The sequence below is a fragment of the Nomascus leucogenys genome, chromosome 17, assembly GCF_006542625.1.
Source record: "Nomascus leucogenys isolate Asia chromosome 17, Asia_NLE_v1, whole genome shotgun sequence".
Classification (NCBI taxonomy): Eukaryota; Metazoa; Chordata; class Mammalia; order Primates; family Hylobatidae; genus Nomascus; species Nomascus leucogenys.
In genome coordinates, this window is record NC_044397.1 from 60868720 (window position 1) to 60894973 (window position 26254).

The 26254-nt window shown below is 50.6% G+C and overlaps 2 protein-coding genes across 6 annotated transcripts; both read left to right on the forward strand.

Moving 5' to 3' along the window:
* The first annotated feature begins 3536 nt into the window (after positions 1–3536).
* Positions 3537–13221, forward strand: TMED4 (transmembrane p24 trafficking protein 4). Of its 5 annotated transcripts, XM_030795689.1 has the most exons (6): positions 3537–3960; positions 5093–5272; positions 5919–6019; positions 6168–6293; positions 6503–6649; positions 13040–13221. In XM_030795689.1, the coding sequence occupies exons 3-6, from the start codon at positions 5936–5938 to the stop codon at positions 13211–13213; spliced, it is 531 nt and encodes a 176-aa protein (XP_030651549.1). In that variant the 5' UTR covers positions 3537–3960; positions 5093–5272; positions 5919–5935; the 3' UTR covers positions 13214–13221. The 5 variants fall into 5 exon arrangements, with proteins under 5 accessions (XP_030651549.1, XP_030651548.1, XP_030651545.1 ...); XM_030795688.1 differs by lacking the exon at positions 3537–3960 and having other exon boundaries at positions 4826–5272; XM_030795685.1 differs by lacking the exons at positions 3537–3960; positions 5093–5272 and adding an exon at positions 5452–5695.
* DDX56 (DEAD-box helicase 56) lies at positions 13040–21803 on the forward strand. Its single transcript, XM_003268865.4, has 14 exons — positions 13040–13392; positions 13486–13647; positions 14186–14346; positions 14492–14662; positions 14799–14889; positions 15493–15737; positions 16358–16477; positions 17103–17216; positions 17337–17431; positions 18034–18107; positions 18245–18334; positions 19014–19119; positions 20711–20787; positions 21143–21803. The coding sequence occupies exons 1-14, from the start codon at positions 13333–13335 to the stop codon at positions 21218–21220; spliced, it is 1644 nt and encodes a 547-aa protein (XP_003268913.1). The 5' UTR covers positions 13040–13332; the 3' UTR covers positions 21221–21803.
* The last annotated feature ends 4451 nt before the right edge of the window (positions 21804–26254 follow it).

Sequence of the window (26254 nt, forward strand, 5' to 3'; positions counted from 1 at the left end):
AGAGACGGGGTTTCACCATGTTAGCTAGGATGGTCTCGATCTCCTGACCTCTGATCCCCCTGCCTCGGCCTCCCAAAGTGTTGGGATTACAGGCGTGAGCCACCGCGCCTGGCCTAAGTCCACTATACTTTCTTCTTCCCTGCCTTATTTTTATTCTTGATACTTATCTCCATCTGACATGCTCTATATTTCTTTATTTATCTTGTTTGGCAGACGACAAGATAAAGCCATGGAGACAAGGATTTTTGTTGTTGTTGTTGTTGTTGCTGTTTTTTGTGACAGGGCCTCACTGTCACCCAGGCCTAGAGTACAGTGGCACAATCTCGGTTCACTGCAACCTCTGCCTCCCAGGCTCAAGTGATCCTCCCACCTCAGCCTCCAGAGAAGCTGGGACTACAGGTGTTTGCCACCATGCCTGGCTAATTTTTTGTATTTTTGGTAGAGACAGGGTTTCGCCATGTTGTCCAGGCTGGTCTCGGACTTTTGAGTTCAGATGATCCACCCAAAGTGCTGGAATTACAGGCGTGAGCCACTGCACCTGGCCTAGACAAGGATTTTTGTTTTGGTCACCTATGTTTTCCCATTAGAACAGCAGCTGGCACAAATGGCTGCACAGCACATACTGGTTGAACAAATGAAGGAAGGGGTGGCTGGTCTAGACAAAGAGCCTAGACAAACATTGGCAGAAATTGCCTCATGGCTTCTGAGCAGAAAAATCTCTCATCTGGGGAATTAGACTCCCTAAGTTAAGTTTTTTTTCTTTTTTGGAGATGGGGTCTCACTCTGTTGCCCAGGCTGGAGTGCAGTAGCACCATCACAGCTCACTGCAGCCTCAACCTCCTGGGGGTCAACCAATCCTCCTACCTCAGCCTCCTGAGTAGTTGGGACTACAGGCCCATGCCACCATGCCCAGCTAATTTTTTTTTTTTGGTAGAGACAGGGTGTCACCATGTAGCCCAGACTGGTCTTGAACTTCTGGACTCAAGCGATCTTCCTGCCTTGGCCTCCCAAATGCTGAGATTACAGGCATGAGCCACAGTGCCTGACCTCCTAAGTTAAATTTTCTACAGTGGAGAATACAATCTCTTTAATATTATCTCTCAGTTAAGACAAATTTCAGGATCCTCCTTAAAAAAAAAAAAAGAAAGAAAATAAGTTTGCCAATACAAATACCATTTCTCACTAAAGTGAATTAGGATTCCTTGGAGAAATGGTTGATTTTGTTTCTAGGGCAGTAAATGTATAAAACGGAAAGCAAGGAAGTCCAGGGTGTCCAATCTTTTGGCTTTCCTGGGCCACACTGGAAGAAGAATTGTCTTGGGCCACACATAAAATACACTAACAATAGCCGATGAGCTAAAAAAAAAAAATCTCATAATTTTTTAGAAAGTTTATGGATTTATGTTGGGCTGCATGGGCCACAGGTTGGACAAGCTTGACCTAAAGACTACTAGGATTGTGGATTACTAGGATTGTGCCAGAAGGACACAGGAGTAACTAAATATTTGATGAGACAATCTGAACATTTAAAAAAGGACAATGACTGTAATGGATTAAAGCACATCAAATATCTAAACATCCATCAGTTCATGGTAGCACTGCCCCTTCTCCCCAAAGAACCCAAATTGGTCACAGTTAGAGGTTGCTGGGGCATCCATCCATCCATCTTTATTATTATTACTATTATTTGAGACAAGGTCTCACTCAGTCACCCATGCTAGAGTGCTGTGGCCCCATCACGGCTCACTGTATCCTCAACCTCCTGGGCTCCAGCCATTTCCCTGCCTCAGCCTCCTAAGTAGCTGGAATTACAGGCATGCGTCACCATGCCCGTCTAATTTTTACATATTTTGTAAAGATCTTGCCATTTCCTGGGCTCAAGCAGTCCTCCTGTCTTGGCCTCCCAAAGCGCTGGGATTATAGGCAGAGCCACTGTGCCCGGGAAAGCATCAAGCATACATCCTGGCTATCCCGAATGGATTGTATTTCAAAGTAACCAGAGAGATGAGGGAATGCTCACCTTTGTAGAAGAATCTCATCTTATAAATGCAGGAGAAATGAGAGCATTTCAAATCACCACTTTGCACACCTAAGGAACATCATAAATCTATACTAGGGTTTCTCAACCTGGGTACTACTGACATTTTGAGCTGGATAATTCTTTGCTGTAGGGGGGAGGTGTGCTCTGTGAATTATACAATGTTTAGCAGTATTCCTTGCGTTCATTTTCTAGATAGCAGCATTCCTTGCGTTCATTTTCTAGATAACAGCAGTACCACCCGCCACCCCCCACCCAGTTGCAACAATCCAGAATATCTCCAGACATTGTCAAATTTCCCCTTGGTAGGACAGGGCAGAATCAACCCTTGTTGAGAACCAGGGTCTAATGATCAGCAACGTTTGCTAGACGGTTAGAAGAAAGGCTGATGGTAAACTTCATGGATAATCAGGATGACAACCCCCAAATTGAAAGATGAATTACAATATTACTAAGAGACAAACCCGCCTTGTGCCTCAATGGAAGTACATAGTGCCAGCCATGAAGTGTTACTGCAAACAAAACAAAACAAAAAAAACCCAAACCTCAACATTACACCTAAACCTAACGAAGCCTCTAGCCAGGGGTAAATCCAAGCTTTGTGGGGCCTTAAACTATACAAATTTCACAGTCCTCTTTAAGAAGAAGATACAAAATTATAAATGTGAAATTAGGTACAGGGGTCTATGCAAGGGAGGGCCTGAAGATTAAGCTTCATTAGTTTCACTGTAAATCTCCCCTGACTCTAGAATTAACTGTGATTACAGGACATACCAGGGACAAAAAAACGTTAAATGACACCTGAAGATACATTCAGCAAAACCCAGAAAGTGGAAAATTCCATTGGTCAAATGACCCAGTTTCTTCAATAAGTAAATGCCATGAATAACAACAAAAAGGGGAAATTTTATATATGTGTATGTTGTTATATGGTTTTTTTTTTTGGGACACGGAGTCTCTCTCTCACCCAGGCTGGAGTGCAGTGGCACGATCTTGGCTCACTGCAACCTCTGCCTCCTGGGTTCAAGCGATTCTTCTGCCTCAGCCTCCCAAGTAGCTGGGACTACAGGTGAGCACCACCACACCCAGCTAATTTTTGTATTTTTAGTAGAGATAGGGTTTCACCATATTGGCCAGGCTGGTCTCGAACTCCTGACCTCGTGATCTGCCCACCTTGGCCTCCCAAAGTGCTGGGATTACAAGTGTGAGCCACTGTGCCTGGCCCTGTTTTTGTTTGTTTTGAGATAGAATCTCACTCTGTTGCCCAGGCTGGAGTGCAGTGACACCATCTCAGCCCACTGCAACCTCCACCTCGCTGATTCTAGCAATTCTCCTGCCTCAGCTTCACAAGTAGCTGGGATTACAGGTGTGCACCACCACACCTGGCTAATTTTTGTATTTTTAGTAGAGACAGGGTTTCACCATGTTGGCCAGGCTGGTCTCAAACTCCTGACCTCAAGTGATCCTTCCACCTCAGCCTCCCAAAGTGCTGGGATTACAGGCATGAGCCACTGTGCCCAGCCAGAATTGTTATATAAGAGACATATATTTCTATGAAATGCAGTAAGTAAACCTTGTTTGGACCCTAATTAAACAATCTAATGTACAAAATTTTTTAAGGCAATGGGGAAAATTAAACACATACTAGGTATTAAGTGATGTTAAATAATTTTTCAAATATTGGTGGGTGTGATAATAGTATAAAGTCCTTATCTGTTAGAGACACACACTGACGTATTTATAGGTGAAATGACATGATGTCCAGGATTTGCTTTAATATACAGCACTTCAAAAAAAATGCAGAAAGGGATACATGAAATGAGAAAGGCAGCAAACTGTTGTTGAAGTTGGATGATGAGTACAGTCCTCCGTTATTATCCGAGGGGGAAAATTCCTGGACCCTCACGGATACCAAAATCCAGGTATGCTCAAGTCCTTTATGAAAGTTCATTGTAATTGTTCTACTTATATAAAAGTTTCAAAATTCTGTTGATAAAGTATACTTTTAGTAGAGACGGGGGTTTCACCTTGTTGGCCCAGCTGGTCTCGAATTCCTAACCTCAGATGATCCACCAGCCTTGGCCGCCCAAAGTGCTGGCATTACAGGCGTGAGCCACGGCGCCCGCCCGGCCTTGATAAAAACAAAGTTTCAACCTTCCGTTGCTTTGATTCCATGCCCACTAAGTAACATTCTAGTTTGTTTTTCACTTTCAGAAGGGTGTGCTGTAACTAGGGGATGTAAACAAGCTCCATGACCCTACTTATTCCAAGTTTTTTTGTTTGTTTGTTTGTTTGTTTTGAGAGGGAGTCTCGCTCTTTCACCCAGGCTGGAGTGCAGTGGCGCGATCTCGGCTCACTGCAAGCTCCCCGCCTCCCGGGTTCACGCCATTCTCCTGCCTCAGCATCTCCGAGTAGCTGGGACTACAGGCGCCCGCCACCACGCCCGGCTAATTTTTTGTATTTTTAGTAGAGACGGGGTTTCACCGTGGTCTCGATCTCCTGACCTCGTGATCCGCCCGCCTCGGCCTCCCAAAGTGCTGGGATTACAAGCGTGAGCCACCGCGCCCGGCCTATTCCAAGTTTTTTTTAAAGAGAAGGTATCACCCTCGGTCGCCCAGGCTGGAGCCGATCACTGCTTAATGCATCCTCGACCTCCTGGGTTCAAGCGATTCTCCTGCCTCAGCCTCCCAAGTAGCTGAGACTACATGCGCACACCACCACACCGGTTAATTTTTTGTAGAGACGGGGGTTTCACCATGTTGCCCAGGCTGGTCTCGAACTCCTGGGCTCAAGGGATCCGTCCGCCTCAGCCTCCCAGAGTGCTGGGATTACACGTGCCAGCCACCGCGCCGGGCCCCAGCTTCTTAAAAGAATGATCCGAAACTATGGCAGCACTGGGCTTTTGGTCCCCACCGAAGAAATGTCCGCTCGCAGAGGGTCGCCGCGGCAGGCTCTCCCGACGTGACAGAGTGTGGGTCTGGATTCAGCCTCGGTTCTTACGAGTCAGATAGGTGGACACGCAAAGAAAAACATCACAGGGATTTTTGTATTTAGCACAGAAAACACTCGTGAGACCGAGCTGAGAACCCAAAAGGCACGCTTCAGGCCATCGTAGCCTCCAAGCCTGGCCAGATTCCGTCCACCGTCTCCTTGGTGCTCCGAGACCCAAATCGCTAACTGGGGCCTAGGGCGGGCGTGACCGCGCAGGCGCGCCTCCCCTGCGAGATATCGGAGGTAAGCTGTGGTGTAAGGGGTGAGAAATTAAGGGCGGACGTCACTGCGCATGCGCCCTCTGCCCTCGTTGCGGGGGTTGGCGGGCGCCGGGCTGTGTGAGGGGGCGGGGCGCGGCAGTGTTCGGTACGGATGGGGTTGCAGGAGACCGCGAGTGCATATCACTGCGCAGGCGTCCTCTTCCCCTAACTCTCAGGGTCGCTAGGGTGGCGCGCAGGCGCAGAGCGATGCGCAGATGTGCGCAGGCGCCTAGGGGGTGAGGCGCGATGGCAGGTGTCCGGGCTGGGCCTCTGCGGGCGATGGGGCGGCAGGCACTGCTGCTTCTCGCGCTGTGCGCCACAGGCGCCCGGGGGCTCTACTTCCACATCGGCGAGACTGAGAAGCGCTGTTTCATCGAGGAAATCCCCGACGAGACCATGGTCATCGGTCAGGCGGGCTGAGGGTGGGGAGGCCCTTTGTACCCAGCTCAACCCTCGGCGGCGCTCCCTCCTCCCGAGCCCAGCCGGATCGCTGGCCCCCCCAGTACCTAGCCTGAGGGTGCCCCGAGGACGCCAGGCCCCCTGCCTAGAGCTCCGGGCCGCACGTCGGAGGGGGCCGGGCGGAGAGGCGGCCCACTATGGCCGGTCGTGACTATGTGTCTGCCCCGCAGGCAACTATCGTACCCAGATGTGGGATAAGCAGAAGGAGGTCTTCCTGCCCTCGACCCCTGGCCTGGGCATGCACGTGGAAGTGAAGGACCCCGACGGCAAGGTAAGGCTGGCATTGGCCCACGCAGCCGTTCTTCAGTGGAGCTCCCGTGGGGTGTAAAGCACTGCCTGGTGGAGGCCTCAAGGGACAGGAGCTTGCACTTGGAGAGGCTGCGGTATAAAGGTGGGGCCTGCACTCATATATGTTGCAGGTGGTGCTGTCCCGGCAGTACGGCTCGGAGGGCCGCTTCACGTTCACCTCCCACACGCCCGGTGACCATCAAATCTGTCTGCACTCCAACTCTACCAGGATGGCGCTCTTCGCTGGTGGCAAACTGGTAAAAGGATTTTCTCTTTGGCGTCAGCTTAGAATCTCTTACTTGTTTCCAAATTTTGATTTATCATCATTGTGAAACTTTGTAGCACAGTCAGAATTGGGGAGACAGATGTTGCCTTCTGCTCCACAGCCAGGAACAATAGTGGGTTCCATACCCTGGAACAGACAACTGGAGACCCCACCACTCATACATTCCATGTTTCCTTGCAGCGTGTGCATCTCGACATCCAGGTTGGGGAGCATGCCAATAACTACCCTGAGATTGCTGCAAAAGATAAGCTGACGGAGCTACAGCTCCGCGCCCGCCAGTTGCTTGATCAGGTGGAACAGATTCAGAAGGAGCAGGATTACCAAAGGGTAAGTGCATATCTCCTTGTAATTGGAGAGGGCAGTTGACCTTTATACCCACTATACCTACTCAAGTTTCTGCTTGGGAGATCAGCTCTGCAGAGAATGGAATGAAAGGTATTGGTTTAGATAGGTTGTTTGTTTGTTTTTGAGACGGAGTTTCACTCTTGTTGCCCAGGCTGGAGTGCAATGCCATGATCTCAGCTCACTGCAACCTCCGCCTCCCCAGGTTCAAGCGATTCTCCTGCCTCAGCCTCCTGAGTAGCTGGGATTACAGGCAAATGCCACCATGCCTGGCTCATTTTGTACTTTTAGTAGAGACTAGGTTTCACCATGTTGGCCAGGCTGGTCTTGAACTCCTGACCTCAGGCAATCCACTGCCGCAGCCTCCCAAAGTGTTGGGATTACAGGTGTGAGCCACTGCACCCAGCAAATCTGTACTTATTATAATAACAGTAACTTCCCGTTTCCTTTTCTCCTGACACCCACCATTCTACTTTCTATCTCTATGATCCTGACTACCCTACCTCATATAAGCGGAATCATTCAGTATTTGTCCTTTTGTGACTGGCTTATTTCACTGAGTATAATGTTCTCACAGTTCATCCATGTTATAGCATGTGTCAGAATTTCTTTCCTTAAGGCTAATAATATTCCATTGTATGCATGTGCCACATTTCGCTTTCAGTAGTCATTTTTAAGCTCTATAAAATAAAGTGAAGAAAGGACAGTTCACAATCTAGTAATAGCCTTTGCCTACCTGTTTTTCTCGGAATCTTGTTGGAAATGGTAGGATCATGATTTCGGTCCCAACAGAGATGCTTGTGGAGGGACAGCCTGTCCCTTTCTTGGGGCAGCCTCAGTGGGGAGACCATAGCACTGCTAATGGAGTCACAGATAGTATTCCAAAAGGAGTTTGGCCCTGGAGTTGAGTAGTTACACGCAGGGAGGGACCTCACAACAGCCACACTGTTTCTCCTGCTCATTTAACCCTGTGTTGCCCCACACAGTATCGTGAAGAGCGCTTCCGACTGACGAGTGAGAGCACCAACCAGAGAGTCCTATGGTGGTCCATTGCTCAGACTGTCATCCTCATCCTCACTGGCATCTGGCAGATGCGTCACCTCAAGAGCTTCTTTGAGGCCAAGAAGCTGGTGTAGTGCCCTCTTTGTATGACCCTTCCTTTTTACCTCATTTATTTGGTACTTTCCCCACACAGTCCTTTATCCATCTGGATTTTTAGGGAAAAAAATGAAAAAGAGTAAGTCACATTGGTTCCATGGCCACAAACCATTCATATCAGCCACTTGCCGACCCTGGTTCTTAAGGACACAGGACATTAGTCCAATCTTTCAAAATCTGTCTTAGGGCTTGTGAGGAATCAGAACTAACCCAGGACTCAGTCCTGCTTCTTTTGCCTCAAGTGATTTTCCTCTGTTTTTCACTAAATAAGCAAATGAAAACTCTCTCCATTACCTTCTGCTCTCTCTTTGTCCACTTACGCAGTAGGTGACTGGCATGTGCCACAGAGCAGGCCCTGCCTCACTGTCTGCCGATCAGTTCTGGGTTCACTCAATGGCTTTGTGAATGTAAATAAGGGGTAGGTCTTGGCCCTAGAGGATTGAGATGTTTTTCTATATCTTAGAACTATTTTTGGATAAATTATATATTTTCCTTCCTAGTAGAAGTATTACTGCCTGTAACTAGCTCAAAACACCAATGCAGTTTCTGCATTCTGGGTTTTGTTTTTTGTTTTTTTGTTTTTTTTTTTGAGTTTTGCTCTTGTCGCCCAGGCTGGAGTGCAATGGCATGATCTCAGCTCACTGGCAACCTCTGCCTCCCGGGTTCAAATGATTCTCCTGCCTCAGTCTCCTGAGTAGCTGAGATTACAGGTGCCCACCACCACGCTCAGCTAATTTTTGTATTTTTAGTAGAGATGGGGTTTCACCATGTTGGCCAGGCTGGTCTTAGACTCCTGACCTCAGTTGATCCACCTGCCTCAGCCTCTGCATTCAGTTTATTCACATATTTTTGGCAACTCCCATGGCAGCTCCTAGGATTTCAGCGGTCTGTGGGCCAGAAAGCAGGCACCAGGGCTGATCTCAAGGCCGTATCAGAGGGCCAAGCAGAGTTCTTTTGGATACCTGCTTTTCATCCCACAGGGCCTTAGAGTCAGCGGTAAGGTAACAACAGAGCTAGCATGGGGCAATGCACTCTTACCCTCCTTCTCAACTTTTATTTAAGCTGTGCTAAATGTTTTCTTCAAGGGAATCACATTTGGTTCTTTACAGAATTTTCCAGTGAAATAAAACATGTTGTAATAGCTGTGTTTGAGATGAAATATCAGAGGTTGTGGGCAGAGGGGAGGCACCTAAAGGAAAAGAGGAAAGGTGCCTGGGCTGCCTATGCAGATGACCTGGAGTGGACTTCACTATGGACTTGAGGTACTAAGGCTTGGCCTGGACAGGCAGTCTAGGGGGTATGGGAATACACGATGTGGTTGTTCAACTATTTGCAAAGGCCAACCAAATAGACCACATGTTCGCAAAGTATCATCTGAGGAAATTAAGTACCTTCTTAGCCCTCTCAATCATAAATTTGAACAAATTTTAATACACTTCCCTCATGCCCTTCTATATTAAAACTTAATACCATTAGTTCCCCATTCTTGACATTTTATGTTTTTATTATATATTTATTTGAAATATTTATTAAATTATCTGACCTACAGAACTAAATTCTTCTCCTTTTGTTATTTCTTATGTCCTATACCATATATGTACCTATTTATATATTTTTTTCATTTTTATTTATTTTTTGAGACAGTCTTGCTCTGTCGCCCAGGCTGGAGTGCAGCGGCGTGATCTTGGCTCACTGCAACCTCTGCCTCCCGGGTTCAAGCAGTTCTGCCTTAGCTTCCTGAGTAGCTGGGATTACAGACACCCACCACCACACCCGGCTAATTTTTGTATTTTTATTTTATCTTATTCATTTATTTTTGAGATGGAGTCTCACTCTGTCGCCCAGGCTGGAGTGCAGTGGTGCAATCTTGGCTCGCTGCAACCTCCACCTCTTGAGTTCAAGAGATTCTCCTGCCTCAGACTCCCAAGTAGCTGGGATTATAGGCGCCTGCCACCATGCCCAGCTAATTTTTGTATTTTTAGTAGAGACAGGGTTTCACCATGTTGACCAGGCTGGTCTTGAACTCCTGACCTCAGGTGACCCGCCTCACCTCCCAAAGTGCTGGGATTACAGGTGTGAGCTGGCCGGGCACAGGTGATGGGGTCTTGCTCTGTCCCCAAGGCTGGAGTGCAGTGGTGCCATCACAGCTCAAAGCAACCTTGAGCTCCCAGGTTCAAGTGATCCTCCTACCTTACCCTCCCAAGTAGCTGGTACTACAGGTATACCCCACTGTGCCTGGCTATTTTTACTCTTAAAAATACATGTGGGCTGGGCACGGTGGCTCATGCCTGTAATCCTAGCACTTTGGGAAGCCAAGGAGTTCGAGACCAGCCTGGGCAACATGGCGAAATCTTGTCTCTGCAAAAAATACAAAAAATTTAGCTGGTGGCACACGCCTATAGTCCCAGCTACTTGAGAGGCTGAGGTGGAAAGATCACTTGAGCCCTGGAGGTCAAGGCTGCAGTGAGCCATGATCGCACCACTGCACTCCAGTCTGGGCAATAGAGTGATCCCATCTGAGAAACAAAACAAAACAAAACAGAAAAACGCAATTTAGGGCCAGGTGGGGTGGCTCACGCCTACAATCCCAGCACTTTGGGAGGCCAAGGCAGGGGGATCACCTGAGGTCAGGAGTTTGAGACCAGGCTGGCCAACACAGTGAAAACCCATCTCTACTAAAAGTATAAAAATTAGCCAGGCATGGTAGTGTGTGCCTGTAATTCCAGCTATTCAGGAAGCTGAGGCAGGAGAATCGCTTGAACCCAGGAGGAGGTTGCAGTGAGCAGAAATCGAGCCACTGCACTCCAGCCTGGGGGGCAGAGTGAGACTCTGTCTCAGAAAAAAAAAAAAAAAAAAATGCAATTTAGTTCTCTAGGCTTTTCCATTTAATAGTTTTAGATCCTATTTCTAATTCTGGATGACAGTTTAACAGTCTGGTAAGGTGAATTGTGAATTGCTGAAATTCTTCAGATGTTTAAAAGTTTTCAGTATTCCTCACGTTAGAATTAATGCGGAGAAAAATCATGTCCTTTGAACTAGTTACATGTTGTGGACTTCTGGCCTGAGGCTCTTGGGGATTATGTGACATATTGGGAAGGGACACATTTCTGCTCTGTGGCTGTTATTAGAAATCTAGCTGGCAAATCAGACTAAGTTTGTGAGAAGACAGGAAGGCACAGATTAGGGTTGAGCCGGCCTTCAACAGGTTTGGCTGGCAGTAGACACAATGGAGCACATCTTAACTATTGTGGTAGGTCCTGGGTTTCTCTTGGTTTTTGATAGAAAGGGGAATGGTGTGAGGAAAAAGTGGGCATACATTTCACCTTTCCACTGATAAGGCAGGTGGAATTGGGATAGTCAGTGGATGGGCCAATAGCTGGTGGCTGTGAGAAGAATAAGGATTTCCATACTGGTGTGTCATATTTGCAGATAGGTTGTGACCTAAAAAGTTTTTTAAAAAACAGCAGTTAGGGGCCGGGCGCGGTGGCTCACGCCTGTAATCCCAACACTTTGGGAGGCCAAGGCGGGCAGATCACAAGGTCAGGAAATCGAGACCATCCTGGCTAACACGGTGAAACCCCGTCTCTACTAAAAATACAAAAAATTAGCCGGGCGTGGTGGCAGGTGCCTGTAGTCCCAGCTACTCGGGAGGCTGAGGCAAGAGAATGGTGTGAACCCGGGAGGTGGAGCTTGCAGTGAGCCGAGATCATGCCACTGCACTCCAGCCTGAGTGACAGAGTGAGACTCCTTCTAAAAAACAAAGACAAAAAACAGCAGTTAGGGTACACGCACAAAGATTCTGGTGATTTTCCCCCCAATACTACCCTTGACTCTTTTGAAATTCCTGCTTTCTCAGAGTTTACAACATCCTCACCAAACAGCCTTCTCCCTCCTTACCACAAAAAAAGAAAAAAAAGTGCTGGGGTTGAGGGGACACTCTATTCTTAACATCCTCTATTATCCCAGCCCAGTTCCCCAGCTCTCACTGGGACTAGTTGTACCTATCTTCATCATTTGGTCCCAGCATGACTACCTGTTGGTGCATGAGCTGATCTCTCCTAACCTAACAGCCAGATGTTAGTCTCTGGTACTCAGATGCTGGGCTGCATCAGATAGGATGCACAGGATCATCCTGGAAGCTTGTTGGCATAAATTCCTGTGCAACACTCAGATATAGTCTTAATGTAGATTTGTGTTGGGTGGTATGGTAGGCAGAATAATGGCCTACCACTCTGAAACATGTGAATATGTTACCTAACATGACAAAAGAGAATTAAATTGCTAATCAGATGACTGTAAAATAGATTATCCTGGATCATCTGGATGGGCCTAATGTAATCACAGAGGTCTGTTTCCTTGCCTCTTCCAGCTTGGCTCTGGCTCCCTTCCTCCAGCAAGGGTGGGTTGAGCTCTCACATGGCACCACTTTGACCTCTTCTGCTTCCCTCTTCTACACTGAAAGACTTATGGGCCAGGAGCAGTGGCTGGCGCCTGTAATCCCAGCACTTTAGGAGGCCGAGGAAGGCAGATCGCTTGGCCCCAGGAGTTCAAAACTGTCCTGGGCAACGTGGCGAAACCCCATCTAGAAAGAAAAGAAGAGAAGGGGAGGGGAGGAGGAGATACATATATACACATACGCACACACACGTACGTACATACATACATACATACATACACGCTAACTGGACGTGGTGGTGCGTGCCTGTAGTCTTAGCTTTCCAGGAGGCTGAGGTGGGAGGACCGCTTGAGCCTGAGATCGCGCCAGCCTGGGTGACAGTGAGACCATGTCTCAAAAAAAAAAAAAAAAAAAAAGATTTGTGATTAGGATTCTTAGTCCTCACCTGTATTAGTTTCCTATTGCTACTGTAACAAATTACCACAAATTTGGTGGCTTAAAACGACGCAAGTCTGTAGGTCAGAAGTCTGACACGGGTCTTAACCGGTGACCCGAGTCAGACTTGGGACACAAAGAACAGAAACCAAGCTGTGCAGGTGACTGACAGGCAGCCCTACAGCAACCCGCTAGTCCTCTCTCTCAGGCAGTTGCTGCCATGGCTCATTATTCCAACGGGTTCCCCTCAGCCCAGTCTATCTCAGTGGCTCCATCATAGGGTGATGTGCCCGGCGGGACACTAACCCTAACCAAGCAGAGAGACGGTCATGCCCGTCACGACCTCGGCCCTCGGCCCCCGGCCCCGGCCGAGGCTTCTCCTGCAGGTCGCGAGAATCAGGTGCGTCAGCGGCGTCCGGAAACGCCAGAGGAGCCAGTGGAGCGGCTCTGTAGTCCAAAGTACACCGTCGACCCCAGCAGGACCGCTCCACCGCCGCCTATTAGACCCAGTCCCGGGGACTGCGCAGTCGCAGAGCTCCGTCCGAGTACCGGAAGCCTAGGAGCCAGCACTTCCGGGAAGTGACTGCGTCTCCGAAGCCGATTGGTTGTTGCCTTGCTCCCGCTCGCGTCGGTGGCGTTTTTCCTGCAGCGCGTGCGTGGTACGCTACTGAGCAGCGCCATGGAGGATTCTGAAGCACTGGGCTTCGAGCACATGGGCCTCGATCCCCGACTCCTTCAGGTACACGCGAGGGCTGGGGAGCCGGCTTACGGGCTCCGCGGGGCGCGCCATCACTCTTCACGCCGCGTGAACCGCACTCCTGGTCTCTCCTAGGCTGTCACCGATCTGGGCTGGTCGCGACCTACGCTGATCCAGGAAAAGGCCATCCCACTGGCCCTAGAAGGGAAGGACCTCCTGGCTCGAGCCCGCACGGGCTCCGGGAAGACGGCCGCTTATGCCATTCCGATGCTGCAGCTGTTGCTCCATAGGAAGGCGGTGGGTAACGAGAGAGCTGAGAGGAGGAAGGAGGCAAGCTCCAAAAGCCGGGAGGGGCGGTTCCCGTTTATCTGAGGTTTTCCCTTGGCCCTGTACCCGTGCAGGCCGGCCTGAGAACCTGGTGCTGTTGTGGCAAACACTCTGGGCTGGAGTTCAGGTTACCTGGATCCTTGTCCGGCCCTGCTACCACCAACCTTTGCGTAATCTTCAACAAAGCACTTTCTTTTCTTTCTTACATAAAAAGGGAGCACATCTCTCTTTTCTACTTATAGAATTATTGTGAGAATTTAGCTTCATAACTAATACATTTAAAGTAGCTTTATAAACATCAGCGTACGTTATTCTTTTTGAGGGTCAGGGCCTGGGGAAAGAACTCTCCACTCTGCGTTCTGAGGCGGGCAGAGTGATAGATGATCAAAGTACTGCTGAGTAGTGTTGCAGCAGATGGGTCAGGTAGGCTGGAAGGGGTAGAGAAAAGCATCAGGTGGACACAGTGATGTACACTGCTGGCTAAAGTCTTTAATTCATATTCTTACAGACAGGTCCCGTGGTAGAACAGGCAGTGAGAGGCCTTGTTCTTGTTCCTACCAAGGAGCTGGCACGGCAGGCACAGTCCATGATTCAGCAGCTGGCTACCTACTGTGCTCGGGATGTCCGAGTGGCCAATGTCTCAGCTGCTGAAGACTCAGCCTCTCAGAGGTGGGTAAAAGCAGCAAAGCTGTACCTGAATGAAGCTACACAGTGTTGTGGGGTTGGGTTTGTGTGTGGCAAAAAAGAGAGCAAGTCCAGGGTGAGATCCTAGCTGCTACATTCTCCCTGATACTGATGTCTTGCCCACCTGCAGAGCTGTGCTGATGGAGAAGCCAGATGTGGTAGTGGGGACCCCATCTCGCATATTAAGCCACTTGCAGCAAGACAGCCTGAAACTTCGTGACTCCCTGGAGCTTTTGGTGGTGGACGAAGCTGATCTTCTTTTTTCCTTTGGCTTTGAAGAAGAGCTCAAGAGTCTCCTCTGGTAAGGCAGAGGTGGGTGTGATTCCTAGTGGAAACATCTGTGAGTAGGAGTTGGGACACAAGTGGGGTGGCTGGAAGCCAGTTACTACAATTAGCGACCCTTGGAGCTGGAATCTGATTGGACTCTTTCATTTCAGTCACTTGCCCCGGATTTACCAGGCTTTTCTCATGTCAGCTACTTTTAACGAGGACGTACAAGCACTCAAGGAGCTGGTATTACATAACCCGGTAAGAGGCACCATGGAAGTGTCTGGAGCTGCGGGCATGGGGGCACTCAAAGATCTTGATGCTCCTTCTTAGGGGAGCCTTTGGTGTTTTGGGTGGGACAGTTGTCACTTAGTGTCTCATCCCTGGTCCTGAGGCACTAAAAGCCAGTGGTCTAAAATCACTATATATTTCCAAGTATCCACAAGGGATGTCTCAGGCCATGCTTTGCCTAAAATCCTGAGCAAGGACCTTCCCTAAGGGGCAGCTTTGAGCAGCAGAGCCAAAATTCTAAGGCCAAGGTTCTCATCTTAAGTAAACTTTACCTTTCAGAAGGCCTGTTGCTGTAGGCCTTCCCTCCTTGATGTAGTCTTTTATTGATGTGTTTCTCTTTGTTCTGTGCTTGGAAGTATTTTATATGTGGTTTATGTGGTATACTCTACATACCACAACAATAAGGGCATTTTGGGGTTTTAGGTTACAAAACTGGAGGAGACTTAGGGTGCCAGGAATCCTTAAATGCATCTCTGCCCTGCACTAAAATGTTGATGCTTTGGTTGGTGAGCAAGTGGCAATACCATCTCTGTGTTCTTTTCCTTTCTGACCACAGGCCTGTTTTCTCCCCAGGTTACCCTTAAGTTACAGGAGTCCCAGCTGCCTGGGCCAGACCAGTTACAGCAGTTTCAGGTGGTCTGTGAGACTGAGGAAGACAAATTCCTCCTGCTGTATGCCCTGCTCAAGCTGTCATTGATTCGGGGCAAGTCTCTGCTCTTTGTCAACACTCTAGACCGGAGTTACCGGCTACGCCTGTTCCTGGAGCAGTTCAGTATCCCCAGCTGTGTGCTCAATGGAGAACTTCCACTGCGCTCCAGGTCTGCCACAGCCAACATCTTGGTTGAAATAAGTTGAAGATAGACATGGAAAGGGAACCCAGTTAATGTTCTGTTTCTTAAGTACTTAGTAGGGGCCAGGTTCTAGATGTGACTGATACTGACTTCTCCCAACTCCAAAATACCTATCATGGCCGGGCGCCGTGGCTTATGCCTGCTGTAATCCCAGCACTTTGGGAGGCCGAGGCGGGTGGATCACTTGAGGTCAGGAGTTTGAGACCAGCCTGGACAGCATGGTGAAACCCCGTCTCCACTAAAAATACAAAAATTAGCCGGGCATGGTGGCAGGTGCCTGTAATCCCAGCTACTCAGGAAGCTGAGACAGGAGAATTGCTTGAACCCGGGAAGTGGAGGTTGCAGTGAGCTGAGATTGTGCCATTGTACTCCAGCCTGGGCAACAAGAGTGAAACTCTGTCTCAAAAAAACAAAACCCTATAATTATTTTATTTCCAGCTGAGGAAACTGAGGCACAATGACTTAAGTAGGGAAAGAGATTAAGAAGAGGAAAAAGGAAAGGGTGATGGTTACTATGATACTAGGGATGGCAGAGGGGCCTTGAGCTTGCTCTGCCAAGCTGATTCTCTGTCCGCTCTTGGCTGCAGGTGCCACATCATCTCACAGTTCAACCAAGGCTTCTACGACTGTGTCATAGCAACTGATGCTGAAGTCCTGGGGGCCCCGATCAAGGGCAAGCGTCGGGGCCGAGGGCCCAAAGGGGACAAGTGAGTCCATGCCTCTTTTTCCATCCCTCCCCAGAAATGCCTGTGTTTTTAGCTTTTTAGAAGACTAAAACCAGAGTGCACAGAGTAGGGAGCCAAACCTTCCAGGCCTGGCTGGTAGTATAGCCCAGAGAGCCTCGCAGGTTCTTGCTCAGCTGCCTGGATATAGAGAAGGGAGTGGATGGTGCACACTGCACATGCACCACGAAGGGCAAACCTGCCGGGGTTGTTGGCATGCAGAGCCCTGCAGGGGAGATGGCCCATCCTGCATTGGGGGTATGGCTGTGACTTGGGGAGAGCATATTTCTGAAGGAACCCCCCAACTCTCCAGTCTCTGTCCAGCTGAAGGCTTGACTAGCTCAGGGTTGGTTCTCAGATCACCATGTAGGGCAATGAGTTCTGCTGTTGTCCCAGAACAGAGGTCAGGCCAAGATTTGGCTACATGTCAAAGCTCCAGGCTGCCCCAGGAAACCCTGACTCCTGGAACGGTTCCATTGTTGAAGAGTCCTCTGTATGTCAGGGTCTTATGATCTACAGGCATTGTTTAGAGGAAGTTTTGCTGATTCAGCGTGTGAATACCTGCCCAGAGGAGAGGAAGGGTCCGGCTGACATTGAGTTATCTCTGCAGGGCCTCTGATCCGGAGGCAGGTGTGGCCCGGGGCATAGACTTCCATCATGTGTCTGCTGTGCTCAACTTTGATCTTCCCCCAACCCCTGAGGCCTACATCCATCGAGCTGGCAGGTAGGAGGGCTAGGAGTGTGATGGCCCAGGCATCTGTGTGGTGGGCACGCTGAGGGACTTGGGGTGTGCTGGACAGAGCCTGCGGGTTGGAGATGCAAGCTGCACTGTCTCCCCTTGCAGGACAGCACGTGCTAACAACCCAGGCATAGTCTTAACCTTTGTGCTGCCCACGGAGCAGTCCCACTTAGGCAAGATTGAGGAGCTTCTCAGTGGAGGTAAGAACCTGGCTCTTGCGGTCCTGGGCCAGGGTCAGGCTTCTCCCACGATGCTTTAAAACTCCATGATAATGATGACAGAGGTCACAACATAGTGTGACAGGCCACTTCCACCATCCATCCTTGTTCTGCCCTGAGTAGCAGGCACTGTCCCCCTTGAGAGATAAACAAATTGAGGTAATTTGTCCAAAGTTGTGTTTACTGCCTGCCTCATGAGCGTTGAGTGACCTGACAGGCTGCTGTGACTGCTCAGGACAGCACCTGACCCCAGGGTGCTGAGTGGTCCTAGACTGCTCTGTGGCCATCGTCACGGGATACCTTGACTCCCAAGGAATACCATGGGGTACTCCTTGGGAGAGGAGAAGGGAGTGGGTGATGGCTTCTTGGGCTTGGGGCCACACAGGCCACCTCCATCCACACATGTGGACAGATGGGTCATCACTGTAAGAGGCCCAGGTACAGCTAAGCTGCATGTTCGGCATCCCAGGAAGGCGGTGGGTCCCCTGCTGCTTTCCCCCAAGGAGGAGGTGCAGGAGGCCTCCAATGAAGACCCTGTCCTAAGGCCTCAGCCTGTGGGACCCTCACTGCTTTCTTCTCCACAGAGAACAGGAGCCCCATTCTGCTCCCCTACCAGTTCCGGATGGAGGAGATCGAGGGCTTCCGCTATCGCTGCAGGGTGAGCTGCTGTGGTGGGGAGGGGAATGAGAGGGGAGGGGCTGTGGCCCAGGAATTGCACCGTGTTGCTGAGCATCCAGGTGTGAAGGGAGGATTTGGGGCAGCCTCACTGTCTTGACCTTCAGTGTCCACCCGCAGGATGCCATGCGCTCAGTGACTAAGCAGGCCATTCGGGAGGCAAGATTGAAGGAGATCAAGGAGGAGCTTCTGCACTCTGAGAAGCTTAAGGTGAGGGGATGGGAGGTCAGAAGGGGACAGATCTTAGACAGCTGCCCTTTTTGGAGACTGGCTGAGCTCCGAGTGGTGAGAAGCAGAGAACTGGGCAGTTTTCTGGCCTTTGGCACAGAAGGGGAGGAAATGGACCCAGAATCATGGAAGGAAGCCAGTCTGTTCTGCTTGGTGGTAAATTGGCACAACCTTATGGTGGACACTGTCCAGCAGAATTACGAGCTCATGTGTCCTTTCATCCGAAATTCCACTTCTGGAACTTAATCCTGGTCACACTTGTGAATGTGCACAGTCAAGCATGTGCCTGCATTCATCCATCCATGGCATTATCATGGAACCAAAAGATGGAAACAGCCTGGGGCCACCATAGGGGGCTTGCTAGGTAAACTCAGGTGCATCCAGAGCCGAAGGTTACATGGGAAGGAATGAGGTTGGTTGCATGTCCATATGGAACAGTCTGTAAGATGATGCCCAGCAAAAAGGGGTGCAGGGTACTGCCATATGTGTCATGGAGAAGGGAAAATGGAAACATCCACTCCCGGGGGGTTCTGAGAAATGCGCAGAAGCAGCTGCCTCATGCCTTTTGAAACACATGACTCTGTTATCCTTTGAAAAGCTAGGTCTGTGAAGTCACACAAGAAAGATGCTCACTCTGTGGCTCTCCCTCTTCCCCCGGCAGACATACTTTGAAGACAACCCCAGGGACCTCCAGCTGCTGCGGCATGACCTACCTTTGCACCCCGCCGTGGTGAAGCCCCACCTGGGCCATGTTCCTGACTACCTGGGTGAGTGTGGCCTGACAGGGCAGGAGGCAGCAGGCTGGGGAAGTGGCATTAATTTCTCCACTGCTGGATCAGCCCCTGTGCTTGGTGCTGGGGATGCTCAGGCAGAATAGAATCTGGAGACCCTGGCAGCACGCGGGCATGTAAACAGACACACCCCTGTGTTTCTAAACTTGTTTGCATGGTCCCATGGGTTAGCTGTTGCTGTCTCCATTTTAGAGATGAGGAAATTGAGATAGTGCAGAGTGGGTGGCAGACCCAGCATTTCAGGCCAGGTGGTCTCCAGAGCTGGGCCAAATGGCCATCCGTGGGTCGAAGGGAGTGAACAGGTTTGGGAGAGAGTCACAGGCAGGAGGCAGAGAGAGCCACCTGTGCTGCAAAAGACTCAAGATTAGCAGCTGCTGAAGAGGCATCTGTGGAGTCTCTGGATAAGAACAGTCAGCAGGGAGACAGACTCTGTAAGGCCTAAACAGACAAGGTAGCAAGAGAAGAGCCAGTGGTGGTGCGAGGGATGCAGGGGTTGGCAGGCATGAGGTCAGGACCCTCGGATTGGTTTCTGTGGTGCAGCCCAGGCTAGAGCTTTATGTGACCATTAAAGCTGGGCACCTCTCCTCATCTTAGGCAGGCTCTGGGTAATGACTTCTTTCAGTGTCTCATAGGAGGTGTTTTTGGTAATGAGTGTGACTTTTATGCCCAAAATGGATTGAAGGAGGAGAGTGGTGGAGAGGAGGCTGTGGGCAGCAAGTGCAGGACCCTTCCCAATGCCACAGGGTCTGCTCAGCCTGGACCTGCAGCCACCCAGCGGGTGTGGTGTTGCTGCTGTGGAGGTGACAAAGGGTGGAGATGGAATGTTCCAGGGCAGGAAAAGCCTGGGCACTGGGAAAGGAAGGATCCAGAAGAGATGGGAACATGAAAATGCCAGAGAGAGAGCGGTGGGGGCCGGGTTCCCACAGGACAGTGAGCTGGAGGAGACCCCAGTCCAGGTCCTGGCCTGAGATGTGAGGAGGGGAGTTGGGAGGGTGGGTAGGGAGGGAGAAGGTAAGGCTGGAGCTTTGGCCTCAGGAACCCGGTCTGCTCCTATAGTGGAGTCACTTGCCAAGGCGTGGCCAGGAGGTTTAGAAGGGCCAGGAGAAGGTGGAAAGGTGTCAGGATGTGGGATGTTTGACACTTGAAGGGGAGGGCCCAGGTGTGGTTGGCCTGGGGGAGTCCATGGGGTGGGCGAGGTGAAGATAGAGCCAGGATCAGGTGCAGCTGGGATGCGGGGCCCCCTGTATCTGTAGTAATGGACCACAGGTGAAGAAACTACCTGTTGACTTTTATTTCAGCTACATTTTCTTTCTTTAAGGATGTCTGTCTCTTTCTTTCTTGTTACATGTTTATTGCAACAAATCTAAACAATACAGGAGGGTGATTTAGATAGTGGAAGTCTAAGGTGCTCACATTTTCCTGGCCCTGTGCAGATGTGATAGTGAATAGATGTATGTCATAGGCTACCAGTTGGGTCAGAATTGGAGAATTTGCTGCAGAATCAGTGGGAGGGCAGGGGTGGGAGCAGTAGCGGTGAGCCCACTGCTCAGGCAAGCATCTCTTCCAGTTCCTCCTGCTCTCCGTGGCCTGGTGCGCCCTCACAAGAAGCGGAAGAAGCTGTCTTCCTCTTGTAGGAAGGCCAAGGTATGGCTCCTGGGGACTGCGGACAGCTGCAGGACTCCTCCCCACCTGCTCTTTTGTCATCACCAGAGTGTGTAGGCGCCTTGCCCTAGGGAGGGGAAGAGAGGGCACCCTAGAACCGGGCCCCAAAAATCTGGTGGCTGGGACAAAATCTGGTGTGGGATAGGGGTACTTTTGCAGCCGCCTGCAGGCCCTGCTTTTCTTTCCCCAGCTGCCTTTCCCCATTTCCTTATCTGCAGCACCTTCTGGTCGTGTTGGCCAGGTGCCGGCACGGCTCCCTTTGTGTCTTTCTCGGTTGGGTGGGTGGATGGTCTGTCAGCCTGATTCCCCCAACTAACCTATGACTTTGCCTCCTTAGAGAGTGAAGTCCCAGAACCCACTGCGCAGCTTCAAGCACACAGGAAAGAAATTCAGACCCACAGCCAAGCCCTCCTGAGGTTGTTGGGCCTCTCTGGAGCTGAGCACATTGTGGAGCACAGGCTTAAACCCTTTGTGGACAGGCGAGGCTCTGGTGCTTACGGCACAGCCTGAACAGACAATTCTGGGGCCGGCAGTGCTGGGCCCTTTAGCTCCTTGGCACTTCCAAGCTGGCATCTTGCCCCTTGACAACAGAATAAAAATTTTAGCTGCCCCAGTTTGTGCCTCCGGCATGTGAAAAGGACTATTCGAATCCCCAAAACATCAGGAGTCGGGAAACTTCCAGAAGACAGCTGCGCCTGGCTCTGCGGCTGCATGCAGTGCTTCACTTGGCCAGCAGAGGTCAGCTGTGCCGAGCTGCCCTAGCCATGAGAAGAGAAGCCTGCCCTTGCTGGCAGGTGGCTATGGCCGGCCCAGAGCCTTCCTGCCCAGCTCCTGCAGCCCTGCTGCCTGGGATCAGGCTGGGAGATGGGCCTTCCTGACCACCAGCCTGCCTCTCCCTGAGCACACGCACATGTAGATTCAGGGGGAAGCTGCCTTCTCTTCCTTAGAGGAGCCAGGGCAGCTATCTGCTGGTCCCTTTCTGAACAACTGTTGATGTGTGAGCTGTGTCTGTGTGTTATGTTTATGTGGTGGTGTAACATACACACACGTACTGTTCTTGTGCCCTGGCCTGAGCTCTCCAGCTGCCTTCTCAGCCTGAAGACTGGGCCCCTCTGCTAGCTTGGGGTCCTAGATTGCATGTCACCTGCTTACCAGGCATCACAAGGCCAGGCTGGGGGCATGAGGAGGTTGGGGCAGTGGGAGAGTGGGGAGAAACTAGGAAAGTGCCTGAGTATTTTAGAAAGAACCAAGTTTTTTCTTGGCAAAAGCTTGTACAGAGACGAGGGAGTCTGGGCCTTTGGTCATGGTAGGACTGAAGCTAGCAGGACTCGAGATTTGGGGCCTCCATGATCCCTGCTCCTCTTCTGTTAACACCCAAGGATTTCCACGAAGCCAGTGTGTATGATGGGGGCAGGACGGTGGTATTTTCTGGGCAGGTGTGAACTAGAGCTGCTAAGTAGCGGCAGACGATATTCTTGCAGTCTGGTGGTTAGCAGTATTCAGAAGGAAAAAGTTAATGGAACTGGAGATAAAGAGCAACCATTTGAGCATCTGCTGGGAGACATCTGTCAACTGCACAGACCCTATTAGTGGGCATCGCTTCCACCTCTTGGAAGACGAGACAGGGCAGAGAGTGCCTGCAGTGCTGAGGCCTGGTCCTTGCCCTAGGTTGGCCTTCCCACCTGACTTCATGGAGTGCTGAGGCTGGTCCTGGGGACAGTGAGTGCTCTGGATGTTTTAGCCAAGCTGTATTCTAAAGTGATGCACAGTCTGTCTCCACTATGTTTATCTCTCTGACCCTGTCACTTCCAGGCACGCCCTACCAAGAGCTTGTATCCCAGAGCCACCCTGGATGGAGAGGAGATTGGTTTCCCCAGTGATTTCTTTCTTTGGGGGCTGGGGTAGAGGAACATGGAGCCAGCCTTATGCTGTGTTCCTGCCTGGGGACAGCAGGGACTGGGCCCGGAGCAGAGGAGCTTGGGTAAAGGTATGGTGGCTGTTTGTTCAAAGTGTACATTCCTTCCTCCTAACGGCATCCCTGGGGGAAGCTATTTCTATGTTTTGGCTGGGGAAGATGAGGCTTAGAAGTTGCCTGGTGAATGAGGTTCTTTGCAGGATTTGGGTTCTGGCCTGTCCACCCTGGTGGAGTAGCTGGTACCACGGGGGCTTTTGCTATGGGGTTAGGCACCATGTGGGCGCTCTGGGGCCAGGGCATTGGAAAGAATGGGAGGATTGCTTGAGCCCAGAAGTTCGAGGCTGTATGATCATGCAACTGCACTCCATCCTGGGCAACATACTGAGACCCTCTCTCTCTCTCTCTCTCTCTTTTTTTTTGACAGAGTCTCGCTTTGTTGCCAAGGCTGGAGTGCGGTGGTGCAATCTCAGCTCACTGCAACCTCTGCCTCCCGGGTTCAAGCACTTCCTGCCTCAGCCTCTTGAGTAGCTGGGATTACTGGCAGCCGCCACCATGCCTGGCTAAGTTTTCTGTGTTTTTAGTAGAGACAGAGTTTCACCATGTTGGTCAGTCTGGTCTTGAACTCCTGACCTCAGGTGATCCACCCACCTCGGCCTCCCAAAGTGCTGGGATTACAGGCGTGAGCCACCATGCCTGGCCGTGAGACTCTATCTTTAACAGAAGAAAAAACAGGAAGGTCCATCTTCATGTCCTGAGACTACAGAGAGAAAGTAAGTATACAGGGCTCGTTCAACACCCCACCTGGGAGGCAGGTACCGTATACCCATTTACGTGTGAACAAACAGGCACTCAGGGTTGGCCTCTTGGACTTAGTCTGGCCAAAGCCTGTGCCCTTTGCACAAACGTGCAAATCAGGACTGGGGCAGGCCTTGGATGAGGGTATGTGTGCTATGGGCAAAAGAACCTAGGGCTGTCCAGGGCCAAACAGCACAGAGGGCGTATGGGCCTGGAAGGGAGGAAGGGGGTGTGGCACATGCTGCCTGGAAGCCTAAAGCTTCACTAAACAGCAGAGAAGCTTGGATGGTTTTCAGGCTGGTGACGCCCTGGGCTCAAGCAGGAAGGTCAGGAGAATGCAGTGGCCTCTCCACTCTGGGCTGGCACAGTTTTGCCCACACCTACACCTGAATGGGTGCCTGGGTGTGTGGACTGTGCTAGGGTCTGGAATCAGATGGACAAGGCACAGTCTATGAGGCAAGGAGCAGAGGTGGTCAGCCAGTGCAGACTGCTCGATAGTCATGTTGTTGGGAGTTCAGGGTACTGGAGGGCTATAAGGGGCCCTCACCCAGTTGGAGAGAATGCTGGCTTCCTTGAGAAAATGAGGTTTATGCTGAGATGGGAAGGGTGGGAGGGAACAGCAATCCTAGCAGGGGGGACAGCATGTGCATATTCCCTGGGGTGGGAGGGATCCCCGCACATTTGAGGGTGAAAAGACCAGAGGGTTGTTACCAAAATATGCAATGGGGAATGAAAATTAGATTTTTTAAAAAAATAATCACATGTTAAAAATTCAAAGGATACAGAGGATAGTGGGTTTTTGAAAACAAGGGCATTCTTTTTCTTTTTTTTTTTTGACATGAAGTCTTATTCTGTCACTCAGGCTAGAGTGCAGTGGCGCCATCTCGGCTCACTACAGCCTCTGCCTCCTGGGTTCAAGCAATTCTCCCGCCTCAGCCTCCCGAGTAGCTGGGATTACAGGCACCCACCATCATGCCTGGCTAATTTTTGTAGAGACGGGATTTCACCATGTTTGGCCAGGATGAACTCCTGACCTCAGGTGATCCACCCGCCTTGGCCTCCCAAAGTTCTGGGATTACAGGCATGAGCCACCACACCCGGCCAACAGCATTCTGTTGATATAGCTGGTGATAGCAGATGGGAGGACAGTGGTGTGCCCAGAAACCTCTGGACCTAGAGCACAAAAGGCTCAGGGTGTATTCCCAGCCCAGCAGATTCTCTGCCTGCATCTGCTAAGGATGAATGACTCAGCTTTGGGGGAATTAGTTGTGAGACTTTGGACTTCAGGGGCAGGGGCCCCAAGAGGCAATGGTGATAAAGTTGAATTTGAGCAGGGAAGGTGCCCCTGTCAGCTGTCATCCTTTTCCCCAGGAACATCATTATGTAAGACTCCTGCCTTGTGGAACAGGCTGTGAGTTGCTGCTCTTCCATTCCTCACAGCCATGTTTACAAGGGTAAGGAAGGGAAGGAGTGGTTCATCACTGCAGAGGGGAAGGTGCTTTGGCCAAGCGGACCTGCTCTGTGCCAGGCATGACACTGGGCAAATGCGCATTATCCTTTTTTTTTTTTTGAGACAGAGTCTCACTCTGCCACCCAGGCTGGAGTGCAGTGGCTCGATCTCGGCTCACTGCAAGCTCCGCCTCCCGGGTTCACGCCATTCTCCTGCCTTAGCCTCTCCGAGTAGCTGGGACTACAGGCGCCCGCCACCATGCCCGGCTAATTTTTTGTATTTTTAGTAGAGACGGGGTTTCACCGTGGTCTCGATCTCCTGACCTCGTGATCCGCCCGCCTCAGCCTCCCAAAGTGCTGGGATTACAAGCGTGAGCCACCGCGCCCGGCCGCAAATGCGCATTATTTAGTTTATTTATCCTGAAATGCTTTCAGAACTCAATGCATCCAGTGTCTTGTTATCCCTCCAGCCTATCCGCAAACCTGCTGAGAAGCAGTAGGTTTGGCGTAGAATGCACCGAGGGTATCTGTGGCACCAGTGGGCTAAAGAACAAGGCACATCAAGGGGGTCTTCAGACGAACACCCCAAGGGTTGCCTCCACCACGCAGCATCCTGCTGTGGCTCGCCTCAATGTCCCAGGTGCTCTGTGGGCACAGTGGCCAGGTCAGACCACGATGGCCACTTTCTGACTGTATGGTCTCATACAGGGAAGGCATGTCACTTTTCTTGGCCTTCTCTAGGTTCTCACCTGTAAGTGGGGGTAAAATGTTCCCTCCAAGGGTTCCTGTAGGGGCCGAAGTGGCTCAGGCACCTGGCACGCCTGTTGCAGCCCAGCTCTGTGCTAGCACCTCCCAATGCCTGTTGAATCCACCATTGCCTTCTGGGATGTGTCTCCATACTTCCATGAGAATACGTCTAGGGCACAGCCTGGGGTTCTGCATTTGAGTTCTCACCTTCGTCCCAGGTGAGCCCAAAGGTGCTGGTTGCTAGTATACATTTGAGAGGCAAGGCTTTAATATCCACCACACACATTTATTTTGCAGATAGGCAAAAGCTCAGATTGAGTAGCCAGCCCAATGTCACTTGGCTAAGTGGTAGAGGGGAGGTGCTGTGTCTGTCAGACTCTAGTCTGGAATTGGAGGTGGGATACCTAGGTTCAAGTCCTGGATATGAAACTCCCCTGTCACATCCCTTCTCTGAGCCCAACACTTAATCCGAAAGTCATGGTGATGTGGGAGGCCAGGTAAAGTAGGAGATGTCTAGCTAGATTGGAATTTCAAATAATGAGG

Excerpts from the sequence above, each read along its gene's own strand:
- TMED4 (XM_030795685.1), top strand. The coding sequence starts at position 5,536 with ATGGCAGGTGTCCGGGCTGGGCCTCTGCGGGCGATGGGGCGGCAGGCA. Across the intron at positions 6,294-6,502 it reads TCTTCGCTGGTGGCAAACTG|CGTGTGCATCTCGACATCCA; the intron begins GTAAAAGGATTT and ends GTTTCCTTGCAG. Across the intron at positions 6,650-13,039 it reads AGGAGCAGGATTACCAAAGG|GTCGCGAGAATCAGGTGCGT; the intron begins GTAAGTGCATAT and ends CTTCTCCTGCAG.
- DDX56 (XM_003268865.4), top strand. The coding sequence starts at position 13,333 with ATGGAGGATTCTGAAGCACTGGGCTTCGAGCACATGGGCCTCGATCCC. Across the intron at positions 13,393-13,485 it reads TCGATCCCCGACTCCTTCAG|GCTGTCACCGATCTGGGCTG; the intron begins GTACACGCGAGG and ends GGTCTCTCCTAG. Across the intron at positions 17,432-18,033 it reads TGAGGAGCTTCTCAGTGGAG|AGAACAGGAGCCCCATTCTG; the intron begins GTAAGAACCTGG and ends TCTTCTCCACAG.